Below are 12457 nucleotides of genomic sequence, written 5' to 3' on the forward strand. Positions count from 1 at the left end.
TTTATTCTTCATTTCTTAAAAAAATTTTAATTGCATGTGACACATACATATTTTGTACTAGTTTAGACCTTTACATGTAGTTTGTAGCCTCTAACTCCAGGTGCTCGCCAGTGGTGTGACCATAGTTATTATTTTGTATGCAATCTTCTAGATTCTCTAAAACTTGTTGAGTCATGATATAGCACTGTAGGATAAGCACTGGTTGGTGGTTCAAACCCACCAGCTACTCCTTGGAAACCCTATGCAGGGTTGCTGTGAGTCAGAACTGCCTCGATGGCATTTAGCAACAACAACAACAACATGGTTCATTTGGATATTCCCTTGTTAGTGGACATTTGGTTCTTTTGACTTTTATACTGTTAAAATAATACTACAGTAGGTTTCTATGTAAATGTCTGTTTGGGCACATATGTGGGTATTTCTCTAGAATAGATACTGAGAAGTAGAATATTCTAGGTCATGTGGCTTGCACATTTTAAGTTTTCATTGTTACTGTCAAATTGCCCTTTGTAGTGGCTATCTAAGGGGCCTTCAAAAAGTTTGTGGAAAATGGAATGAAATTATTCTATGAATTTTTGAAGCCCCCTTATATGATTTTACATTCCTAGTGATATATAAGGTTACCAGTCTCCCTATATTCTGTCTAATACTCTTTTATCATATCCTTAAGATTAAGTCAGAAAAATGGAATTGCTGGTTTAAAACCTGTACATGTTTCAAATTTTGGCACACTTTGTAGATTTACGATTATAGATTGACAGTTTACAAGCAGTTAAAAGTACAACTTTAACCAAGGGTTTTACAGTTTAAAAATGTATTTAATCTGAGAGATGACCGGTTTTGTATTGTTTTAATTTGCATTTCTTTGCTTATTAGTCAGGTGGAACATTATTAAAGTTTGTTATTACATTTATTCTGTCAATTCTCTGTTCAGATCTTTAGCCTATTTTTGATATGTGTCTTGAATTAGGATTGAAAGAGCTACTTTTATAATAAGAATTGAAAACTTCTGCTTATATTGGAGACATTTTCCCATTTTACAATATTCTTTCAAAATAGGCACTTTAATTTTTTATCCTTTTTTTTTTTTTTTCCCTCTTACGATGGTGATTCTCACCAGGGATATATATATATTTTAAATTACAGTCCCTTCCCTGCAACAATATTTACCCTGCTTCCTCGCTGTGACTCTCCATTTACATCTTATATTTTACAAATGAACAAGTTAAAACTGTTTGATGTACACTTACAAGACTAAGCAGTTATATTCATTTAAATGTTTTAAGGGCATATTCTACCAGTCAGCTTCCTTCCCACAGGCACACAGCCTTTTTCAGTCCAAGGAGGTGGTAGAGCCCACAACTGCTCTCTGCCTTTTCATACCACTGCCTCTACCACCATCTCTGCCGTCACTGCTTTCCTAGGTAGGGATCTCACACTCCACTTATCTTCTTCCTTCTTGATGGTCCTCGTATTGTCTGTTCCTGAAATGAAAGATGAACTCCTCTCTTTTAGTTACAAATCTTAAAACAGAAATACTTTTTAGAAATAGTCGTCTATATTTTATCTTATATTTTATGGTCAAAATTTCTCAATTTAAATCCTCATTTAAATATATTCTCATGCAAAGAGTTCTGGTGTGGCACTGTAGGATAAGCAGTGGACTGCTGACCACAAGGTTGATGATTCAGACCCACCAACTGTTCCTTGGAAATAACAAGTCTATGTTGGCATACATCTGAATTTATCGTCATATCCCACTTAGCATTCTTATTTGTGTATGTAAGATCAGGGGAAGAGTTCACAGTTTTTCCTTTAATTCTTATAATGCTTTTTCCATAGCCCCTCGGAGACTCTGTGCCTTATGAAGAAGCACTGGCAAACCGCCGGGTTCTTCTGAGTTCTACTGAAAGTCGAGAAGGCTTGGCACAACAGGTATGACACCTGGAAAATCGTAGTAAATGGTAAAAGTAGAAATGTTAAACTGCTTGGAAAAAGTATTTAAATACACGGATCTGAATTAAAGACTACATAAGTAAATATGCAAGTGGTGTTATAATTGCCACTAAAACTATATCAACCCACTTTGGTTATGATGATTAATTCTTATGTAAACAATAGGCTTAAAAGTCTATTATTAAGGCAATAAATCAGAGTGGGACTAGATATCAGGATTATTTTCATTTCTTAGCAGAAATGAGCAGGTTGAGGATGGAAGGCAGTTAGTTCTCCCTTGTTCAGAAGTTGCTACAATTTGACTCCAGTTTAGCGTTTTGTTTTTTTTTTTTTTTAATGTTTTATTGTGAATTGTGTGATAGTTTACATGGGAGAACATTAGTTTTACATTCATCCTATCGTATATCTTTTCATTGCCATGGTTACAATCCCTCCATGCATCATCAGCCAACCAAAGGGTATAGTCTACAAACTTCAGTTTAGCTTTTGTCTGAGATTTATTCATTTCAATATCTAGCTTGCTGTTAGGTCTGGAAATATTTATTTTAAAGACAGCATGAAAAAAGTTCACCTAAGATAATGTTTTGTCTATATTTGTTGTTGTGTTGTGAAGGGCCATCGAGTTGGTTCCGACCCATAGTGACCCTGTATAGGGTTCCAAGGAGCAGCTGGTGAGCTTGAACCACCGACCTTGCAGTTCAAATGGCTTTACAGTCTGGCGCATTAATCCACAGTGCAACATGAAAACTTATCATTTACCTGTTTGACATTAATGTCCTAGGATATTAGATCTGGAATTTAATCCGTGAACTAATTTCTGAAAACAATATTCCTGAGACGAACCACAAAATATGGAATACCTTTTGATTTGCTATTGTTGTTATGCATTGCTTTTAAGTTCTTACTGAGGACAGGTAAAGTAAAAAAAAATCTTGCTATTAGAATTTCAGCTCATACATGCACAAGTTTATTCCAAACAAAATGTGTCTAAACATGTCTCTGTTGCCATTGAATGGGTACAGACAAGTTCTCTCAGTAATAATAGTAATAATCCTTAGTCTCTTTAGGATGCCTTCAAATAAAAGGTTCAATTAAAGTAGTGGTTTCCAAGGAGATTTGCTGAGCTAGTTAAGTTCAAAACAGAGAGGGCAGCTCAGAAACATACAGCAACTATTTTGGGAGTCTCCCAAGGGGTAATCGTGACATATTTTCTCAAAGGACACAGGATAGTTATGAGGGCTGATAAAGTTTTCAGAAATTTGAAAACTGCATTGGTGATAAAAAGGCCAGAAAAGTTGTGCTGAGGAATTTTTTCCCATTATGACAGTGCATCTGCTTATTCTTAGAGGCTAGCAGTATCTGTTCTATGATAATTTTGTTGGGCAGCCTTATCCCATCCACCCTACACTACAGCCCCAGTCTTGCCCCTTCAGATTTCTTTTTTGTTTCTCAAACTCAAAGAACATTTAAAATAAATATGGTCCATCAAGGCTGCTCCAACTGCCATTTTAATATGGTGTAATCAAACAGCACAGAATTCTTCAAGGAAGGATTGTTGTAATTGTTGTTAAGTGCTGTCGAGTCAATTCCGACCCATAATGACCCTGTATAGGGTTTCCAAGGAGCAGCTGGTGAGCTTGAACCACCAACCTTGCAGTTCAAACAACTTTGCAGTCTGACGTGTTAGCCCACAGTGCCGATGAAGAATTGTTGTTGTGTAGTGCTGTCGAGTCGGTTCCGACCCATAGGAACCCTGTATAGGGTTTCCAAGGAGCAGCTGGTGAGCTTTAACTGCCAACCTTGCAGTTCAGATGGCTTTGCAGAGTTGGGAATACCACCTTCAGAAGGGTATAGACCTAGATGGAGGAGTTTCTCGACAAACAATAGCTTCACATTTTGATATTTTTATTTAATAAAGGTTTCTATGATTTTGTAGCAGTATTTCTATGACTTACCCCTATATCTTTTTAGAGAAAATTACATAACTCATTAATGCACATCTCAATGAATGTTTACAAAACGAACGCACTAATGTAACGCCACACAAATTAGAATGAAATAGCAAAAACCATACCATTTCTCTATGAAAGGGAAACGCAAAAAAAATAATAATAATAATAGTTACTTGGCCCCCACGAGCCTTTCTCTGTCTGCTTTCCAGTTTACTAATCTTCTCTTTCTTAAACATAACCATTACCTTGGGTTTTAACACTTAGATTAGTTTTGTTGCCTGATACTGAACTTTTTATGAAATGTGATATTATAGTATGTACTCTTTCAGGATTGGCTACTTTTGTTCAATAGTGTATTTGTTATATCCCATGTTATTATATGTGGTTGTAATGCGTTTATTTTCGTTTCTGTTTAGTATTCCATTGTGCAAATGTACATAATTTATCCATTCTTACTTCTGATAAATATGTTAGTCATTTCAAGTGTTTGGCTACAATGCTATGAACATTAATATATGTGGCTTTTGATAAATATATATATACATGCATTTTCCTGGGTATCTACAGAGAAGTGGAATTGCATTGTATGTATTCAGCTTTTAAAGATCTTTCAAACAATTTTTCAGAGTGCTTGTTCCACATTTCTCTCTTCCCTGCACTATACATAGTTCCAAATACTCCACAAATGTGCCTGCCTTTAGTATTTCCTTTTTAATTTTAGTCATTCCAATGACTTTCAGTTGCTTTCCTTGGATGAATAGTATTGACCACCTTCTTTTTTATAGTCTTGTTAAAAGTACCCTGGTGGCACAGTGGTTAAGTGTTCACCTAATAACCAAGAGATGAGCAGTTTGAATCCCCCCAGGGAGCCCAAGAGAGAAAGACCTGGTGATCTGCATCTCTAACCCAGCGACCCCTATGGGGGTGGACATTCTGAGTCGGAACTGACTCAATGGCACACAGCCTGCCACTACAGTCTCCTTCAAGGGACTATTCATGTCTCGTGTGTATGTGTGTGTGTGACTTTATTTCGGAGCCCTGGCAGTGTGCTATAAGATAAGCATTGGATTTCTAACTGCAAGGTCAGCAGCTCAAACCCACCAGCTGCTCTGCAAGAGAAAAATGAGGCTTTCTGCTGTCATAACGATTTACAGCCTCAGAATTCCTGGACAGGGTCTCTATGAGTCAGAACCAACCCAGTATCAGTGAGGGTGATGTATCTCTATTGGATTGTCTTGTCTTTTTCTTAATTGGTTTGTAGACTCTTTCATGTGTCCTGAATATGAGTCCTCTGTTGATACATACTTTGTAAATACTTTCTTTCATTTGGTGACTTTCCTTCTCACTGTCTAATGATGCCTTTTGATTTTTAGACATTTTTCTTTTACTATAGTTCCATTTTTTTCCAGTTGTATGGTTGTACATTTTGTGCTCTGCTTAATAAATCTTTCCTTATTCCAGGGTCTAGCTTTATTGTTTTCACCTATGTGAGATAGTTTTAATTTATATTCTGTGAAGTATTACTTTGGAGTCCTGGTATGGCACTGTGGGATAAAGCAGTGGACCCCAAGGTTGCTTTGAGCCACAACACAAGTCAGTGATTCAAACTCACCAGCCACTCCTTGGAAACCCTATACAGGGTTGCTATGGGTCAGAACCAACTCAATGGCACTAACAGCATCAACAAAAGTATTCCTTGGCCACTTAGTTTTGTCTACATCATCCTCTTAAGGAACAAAACTCTGTGTATGTTGCTTTTCAAGGTTCAACAAAGTTTGGAGAAGATTTCTAAACTGGAGCAGGAAAAAGAGCATTGGATGTTGGAAGCACAGTTAGCCAAAATCAAGCTAGAGAAAGAGAACCAGCGAATTGCAGATAAGCTAAGAAGTTCAAGTAGTGGGCAGCTGGTTGGTCTGGCTCAGGAAAGTGCTGCCACAGTGAATGTTCCAGACCAGGAAGAAACCACAGCCAAGACTGTACCGGAGCCCATTCAGAGCACCAGTCTGGTAAGTGTCTTCTTGGTTGCCCTGTGTTTTCTTTTTAAAATGGTAATTGGTAAGGATCCAATATAATGTTAACCATCGTGTTAACCATCCAGAGTGCACGACAGTGTTTGTAACAGGAATGATCCATGTGCTGCAGATAAAGCAGGTGGGTAAGAGAATGACTTTCAAAACAATCCTGTTAAATCCCTGTGATTTTACACAAGTCTTTCCCACTGTGAGGGCTGTGCTCCTAGAAAAGATTTAGTAAGTCAAATTTAAGGTGGTTCCCTTTTTACATAGAAACATTTATAATATGAGATTGTTTCTTACTCAGAGTTAAATGCTTAACGTTTATACTTTGTAACCAGTTACATGGTGTATTGGAGTCCTGGTATGGTACTGTAGAAGAAGCAATAGACTGATAATCATAAGGTTGGTGGTTCAAACCTACCAGCCTCTCCTTTGAAACCCTATACAGGGTCTTTTAGTTGGAACTGACTCCATGGCACTTAACAGCAACAACAACAGCTGGTGTATTACTCGACAGTAAAGTTTGATAACATATGTATATAATACAGAAATCCATCTGGTTAATTAGTTCATAAGGCAGTACAAAAATGACATCAGGGGCACAATCTGACCCCCTCTGACTTCACTAGGTAGGCAGAGGATCAAACTCATCTTCATCAACCCACGGGGAGATTCCTAGGAGACTGAGCTCAGACATGTGCCTACCCTCCAGACATTTTCTACCAAATCTGACACCACCAGTCGTCCCTCCCCTAGTACTCCCTACTCACCGGGGTTCAATAATCCATTGCAATAGCCACACGGAACTCAGACACCTTACTCACAGTTAGGGAATTTATTAGGGAAGTTAACAGGTTACAATGCAGAATCAGAAAATGCTCGGGATAGTTCTTTGGTAAGGACAGTTTCTTCTCTGCCATGCCTTTGGCCCCTTGGTCTGACCGCTGCTCTGCTCAGACAATATCACAAAGATCTTTTAGTCCTGCTGATGAATGCCCAAAAGGCACTGCATTCTGCTATACACCTCCCTTAGGTCTAGCTCCATGGGTCAGCAGATCCAGATCCCCAATTAAGTGCCTAGAGACACCCTACTCCACAAGCAAACCTCCTCTCTGAATGCAGCCAGCTTTACTGACTGTGAAGCCCACTGCTCCGGCTCATACTCTGGCTCTTGGTTCTGCTGCTGTCACTCCTCTGCTGCTCCTCTGGTGTCACAGCTCTGTCTTCTGGGTTGATTAGGTTCAATGGACAGGGACCTCAGGGTTCAAAGACATGCTCCGCTCCTGGCTCTTTAATGGTAGTGCACGATATCTGAAGCTTCCCCTCAGTGCTTCTGCGATGGCTCATTTTATACCTACATTAGAGTTCCAAGTTTTTACAATCGCAGTTAACCCTGTTAACAGTCACTCACAACGCAATAATACACTATCAGCATCTTTTCTCGCCTTCTCTTACCCAGACCATCGGGAAAAAAATGTTGTTTGGTGGGAGACACAAAGACTATGTATGGTTAGAAGAGCTGTAGGAAGTAATGCACCTCACTCTCAGTAGAACCTGCAAGTTATCTTGCGACTTTTTGGTTTTTGTCTTATTTTTAAACTGCAGTGATTTAGAAGGTGAAGAAACAGCTGTACTGGAGATACAGTATTCAACATTACTTAAAAAAAGAGTTTTCTATTACTAACATTCTGGCCATTATTAATATTATTATTATTTTAATTAGGAAAATCTAGGAAAGGAGAACTCAAGAAGTGGATAAAAAAAGCCCTCATAATCAGAAGGGTCTTTTCACAGAGGACCTTAGGGAGAGCTAGGACCCATCATGCTCTTCTGCTGACTGTCCATTAGCTCATCAGTGCTATTGAAGAGCAAGTCATTGTGCTTTTAGATTTACCTTGCACGTAATGCACAGTATACCTGATAGTAAAATATACAAAATAATTTTTATTTTTAAGATCTATGTATAGATCTTAAATGCCAGAAACTCAGAATTATTACTAATTTCTTTAGGTGTGGTAATGACATGATTTTATGAGTATAGGAAAAAATATATATATTTACATACATAAAGGCTGAAGTATTTGTCTGCAATTTATTTTCATATTGTTCAGAAGATGTTTCCACAGCTAAGTTAAGCAAATGTAGCAAAATGTTCATAATTATTGAATCTAGGTGGTGAATATACAGATATGTTCATTGTACTCTTTTCCCAAATTTTCTATATATTGTTGTTGTTGTTGAGTGCCGTCAAGTCAATTTCGACCCATAGCGACCCTGTATAGGGTTTCCAAGGAGTCTGATGCTTTAGCCTACAATGCCGCAATGTTTAAAATAATAAAAATATAAGCAAGAAAATAAATGTTTAAAAAATTTCAGAAAAGCAAAGCACAAGAAAGAGCCAGACTCCTCAGAGCTTTGATGAAGGGATCACCACACTCAGAGATTGATCCCAAGCATACGTCAAATGACAAGTGTGTGTCCCAACCACAATTCCTACACACTGCTTTGTGACAAGGGAAGTGCTTGCTTTCAGCCCCATGTCAGAGGTTTAACATTGAGCTGCAGTTTATAAATGAAGTAATGAGAGGAACATTCAGCCAAAACAACAGAATTTTTGACATCTAAGTACCTTTTGGGATAGTGTAATACTGCCACTGCTTACTTATCTATGGAATTTCCTTCAACGCCTATTTCCTGGACAGAAAAATAAAGTCTGTCTCATTGATGGAGTCATAGCATGTTTTCCACTGGGTCAGATCGCTTCTGTGTCCCCTCACAAGTGCCCTGCTGTCATGCATTTGTACTTTTGCTTGTACTAACAGTTAAGTTGATGTTGGCAAGGGAGTAACTATGAACCAGACTAACCCAGGGAGGTCTCAAAAGATTACAATAGTGATTACAGTAATTTTGCACCAGACTTTTCATCTGTTACTTCAATCAAGCCTTATGTAGATCTTAAGAGATTGTAGGTAGTAGCGTATCTTCATTTTATAGATGAGGAAGCTGATTTCATCTGTTACTTCAATCAAGCCTTATGTAGATCTTAAGAGATTGTAGGTAGTAGCGTATCTTCATTTTATAGATGAGGAAGCTGATGGATGGAGAGGTGAAACAACTCCCCGGTGGTTATGCACTTGATAAGTGATGGAAGTAAGATTCAAATCCAGATGTCTGGGTCCTGAGACTGCCCTCTAAACTACCATGGTCTTCTGTGTTGAACAGTATCAGACAATAGGTTAACTTTTGTTTACTGCTTGTCTTCTCTAAGTGCTGGGAATTGGTGACACACGGTTTATTTGAGTCATTAATTCCAGTTGCTGAAAGTAGAGGACTGTCTTTTTATTTAACATTGTCTATGGAAAACATTATTCTTACATATTTAAGTGAGAAAATTTTCTAGGGGCATGTTCATTCCAGTACTGGGCCAGGAATGATGATGGTTTTATTTGGCCGTGGTGAATTTTGGAAGTTGTTTTTACTCTAAGTATGCTGTCTGGGTAACATGTGTATGTAGCCTTGTTTTCTTCTGTTCTCTGTTGTCTACATTTCGTGTAAGGGTCACTTTCCTTTCATCCACCTAACACAGTGCTGTCAGTAGATAACTGATTTTGTAGTCTCTTGCTTCTAGACTTTTAGTAGATCCCTGTTAACTAGAGTGGAATCTGCTCATTCATTTGAGCCTTCAACATCCTTGGATACCAGACTCCCTTTCTTTTACTAGTTCTTTGTACAAACCCAAGCCAAACACTTTTTCCCTGGTAATGTTCTTCACATTTTTACCTCCCAGTTCTTGTTCAAAGAACCCTGATAGCACAACGGTTAAAACTCTTCGGCTCCTAACTGGAAGGTCAGTGGTTCAAACCGACCAGCCACCCCACTGGAGAAAGATGTTTCAGTCTGCTTCTCTATAGATTGTTGTTGTTGCTAAGTGCTGTTGAGTCCATTCTGACACATAGCAACCCTGTATAGGGTTTCCGAGGAGCAGTTGGTCTGTTTGAACCGCTGACCTTGTAGTTAGCAGTCCAGTGCTTATCCTACAGCTCCATACCAGGAGCCTTGGAAACTTTTATGGAACATGGCAGTTTTGCTCTGCATTAGGTAAATCTGTTGCACAAGACCTCTTTAAGTGTTCAAGAGCAAAGATCAGTTTTAAAACTAAGATGTACCTGATCCAAGTTATGGTATTTTCAGTAACTTCGTATGCTTGTGAAAGTTGAACAGCGAATTAGCAAGACCCTAGAAGAATTGATGCATTTGAGTTATGGTATTGGAGAGAATGTTGAAAGCATCATGGACTGCCAGAAGAACCAACAAATCTGTGTTGGGAGCAGTACAGCCAGAATGCTCCTTAGAAGCCAGGATGGCCAGACTTTGTCTCTCATACTTTGAACATATAGTCAGAAGGGGCCAGCCCCTGGAGAAAGACGTTATGCTTGGTAAAGTAAAGGATCAGCGAAAAAGAAGAAGACCTCCAGCAAGATGAAATGGCACAGTGGCGGCAGCAATTGGTTTAAGCATAACAACAGTTGTGAGGCTGGCACAGGACTGGGCAGTGTTCTGTTCTGTTGTTTATAGGGTTGCTGTGAGTCGGAGCTTAACAACAACAATAGGACTGCTATGAGTTGGATTGATTTGGCAGCGGGTTTGGCTTTGACCTTGTTCATACTCTTTCTTTTGCCTGAAGATCTACTCATCTATTACTCCATCTCCTAAATAGTCTAATACTTTCTCCTTCCAAGTTCTCTTTGTCTTTGACTTTCTTGAACTCAAAACCATACTCATCATTTAAGGTACAGCTGCAGTGCTGCATTTTTAGCCATTCCAGAAAATGGCCTTTGACAGCCTAAGCTAGAGAATCAAAATAGTCTGTCTGCTTTCATTGTTCACAGTCTAGTCTATATAATGGAATATGCTATCCTCCCTTGTTGTTGTTAAGTGCCGTCGAGTTGGTTCTAACTCATAGTGACCCTGTATAAGGTCTCCAAGGAGCACCACCAACGTTGTGGTTAGCAGTCCAGTGCTTATTCTGTAGTTGCACATCACCCTCCCTTAGGTGCTTATAATCTACTGGAATAAGAGCTTTGCTACATTTCTGTACAAAGTGCTTTGGGGTCACAGAGAAGGTGTCTGGAGGGGGTAGGGAGGGCATCACAAAAAAGAAGATGTATGAGTGGTTTTAAAAATGAGCAAGAGTCTAAGAAAGGAAGAGTATTTTGGACCAATACAAATGTCTTCCCATGCAACATCCCTTCTTTTTCTTCTGCACATGGTACAGTTAGCCCGCTGCCTGCACTAGTAGAGTTATAACGATAAAAACACATGGAATTTTCTACCTTCCTTTATGTTTCTGTGTTTCAGTTTTAAGTGAGCTGTGTGTGTGTTTATATAATCGTAGTTATGATTGTCCTTACCTTCTTCCCTTGGATACTGGTAGCAAGTCTGTGCCCATTTTAAAGTCAGTTGATTAATAAAGGAATCTCATCTTAAAAGGCACCAGGAAATTACTTTGGTTCAGACTTATTGGGGCTGAAAAAGTAACTTCAGATAGAAAATAATTTAGTTTCTAAACCTATGACAGTTCAAAGCTCAGATACTTACTGTTTTTATTAAAATACCTAGTACTGTAATTTGAACCTCATCTGCCTATTTATTATAACAAAAGATAGCAGTAGCTTTAGAAAGAAAAAAAATAGCAATATATATTTCCAGTTTTTCCTGGAATTGAAAAGCATGCTTAAAGTTAATATAATTTTTAAATATATTTCAAATAAAAATAATGAATATACTATAAAAGACAACTTTAAAATTAGAAAAGTGAAAGAAGGAAAAAAATATATATTTTCCTGGATACTCACTCCACAAATGTTACTTTCTTTTCTACAAAATGTTTTACATACTTGACATTAAAATTGTATTTTATAAAATTTCAAATATTTTAACATAATGGTAATATACAAGCATGGATTCTGTTATTGGGAACACTACATGAATGTATTGATTCAATAATAGTCCTTATGGATATAGCTTGTTGTTGTTAGGTGCTGTCATGTCACTACCGACTCGTAGAGATCTTACGCACAACAGAACAAAACACTGCCCAGTCCTGCACCAGCCTTACAGTCACTGCTACGCTTAAGCTCTTTGCTGCTGCCTTTGGGCCAACCTAGCTCATTGGGAGTCTTCCACTTTTTCACTGCCCGTCCACTTTACCAAGCATAACTTCCTTCTCAGGGACTGGTACCTCCTGATAATATGTCTGAAGTATGAAGTAAGGCGCATTCTGGCTGTACTTCTTCCAAAACAGATTTGTTCTTCTGGTAATCCATGGTAATTTTAATATTCTTCTTCAACACCATAACTCAAATGCATCAATTTTTCTATGGTCTTCTTTATTCATCATCTAGCTTTCACTTGCATGTGAGGTTATTGAAAATACCATGGCTTGGTTCAGTCACACCTTAGTCCTCATACTAACATCTTTGCTGTTGAACGCTTTAAAGAGGTCTTATGTCGACTTGCCCAATGTGATACGTC

The 12457-nt window shown here is 38.3% G+C and overlaps 1 protein-coding gene across 3 annotated transcripts in view; it reads left to right on the forward strand.

The window, feature by feature from the left end:
- Nucleotides 1-12457, forward strand: part of PPP1R21 (protein phosphatase 1, regulatory subunit 21) — a 113973-nt gene that overhangs the window by 78102 nt on the left and 23414 nt on the right. For 2 of the 3 annotated variants that reach the window (XM_006839436.1, XM_006839437.1), the window contains exons 16-17: nt 1843-1935; nt 5672-5914. In XM_006839436.1, coding sequence (XP_006839499.1) covers nt 1843-1935; nt 5672-5914 — 336 coding nt within the window. The remainder of the gene's footprint in view (nt 1-1842; nt 1936-5671; nt 5915-12457) is intronic. The other variant, XM_006839438.1, reaches the window with a different exon arrangement.

This window comes from Chrysochloris asiatica, unplaced genomic scaffold (genome assembly GCF_000296735.1).
Source record: "Chrysochloris asiatica unplaced genomic scaffold, ChrAsi1.0 scaffold00024, whole genome shotgun sequence".
Taxonomy (NCBI): domain Eukaryota; kingdom Metazoa; phylum Chordata; class Mammalia; order Afrosoricida; family Chrysochloridae; genus Chrysochloris; species Chrysochloris asiatica.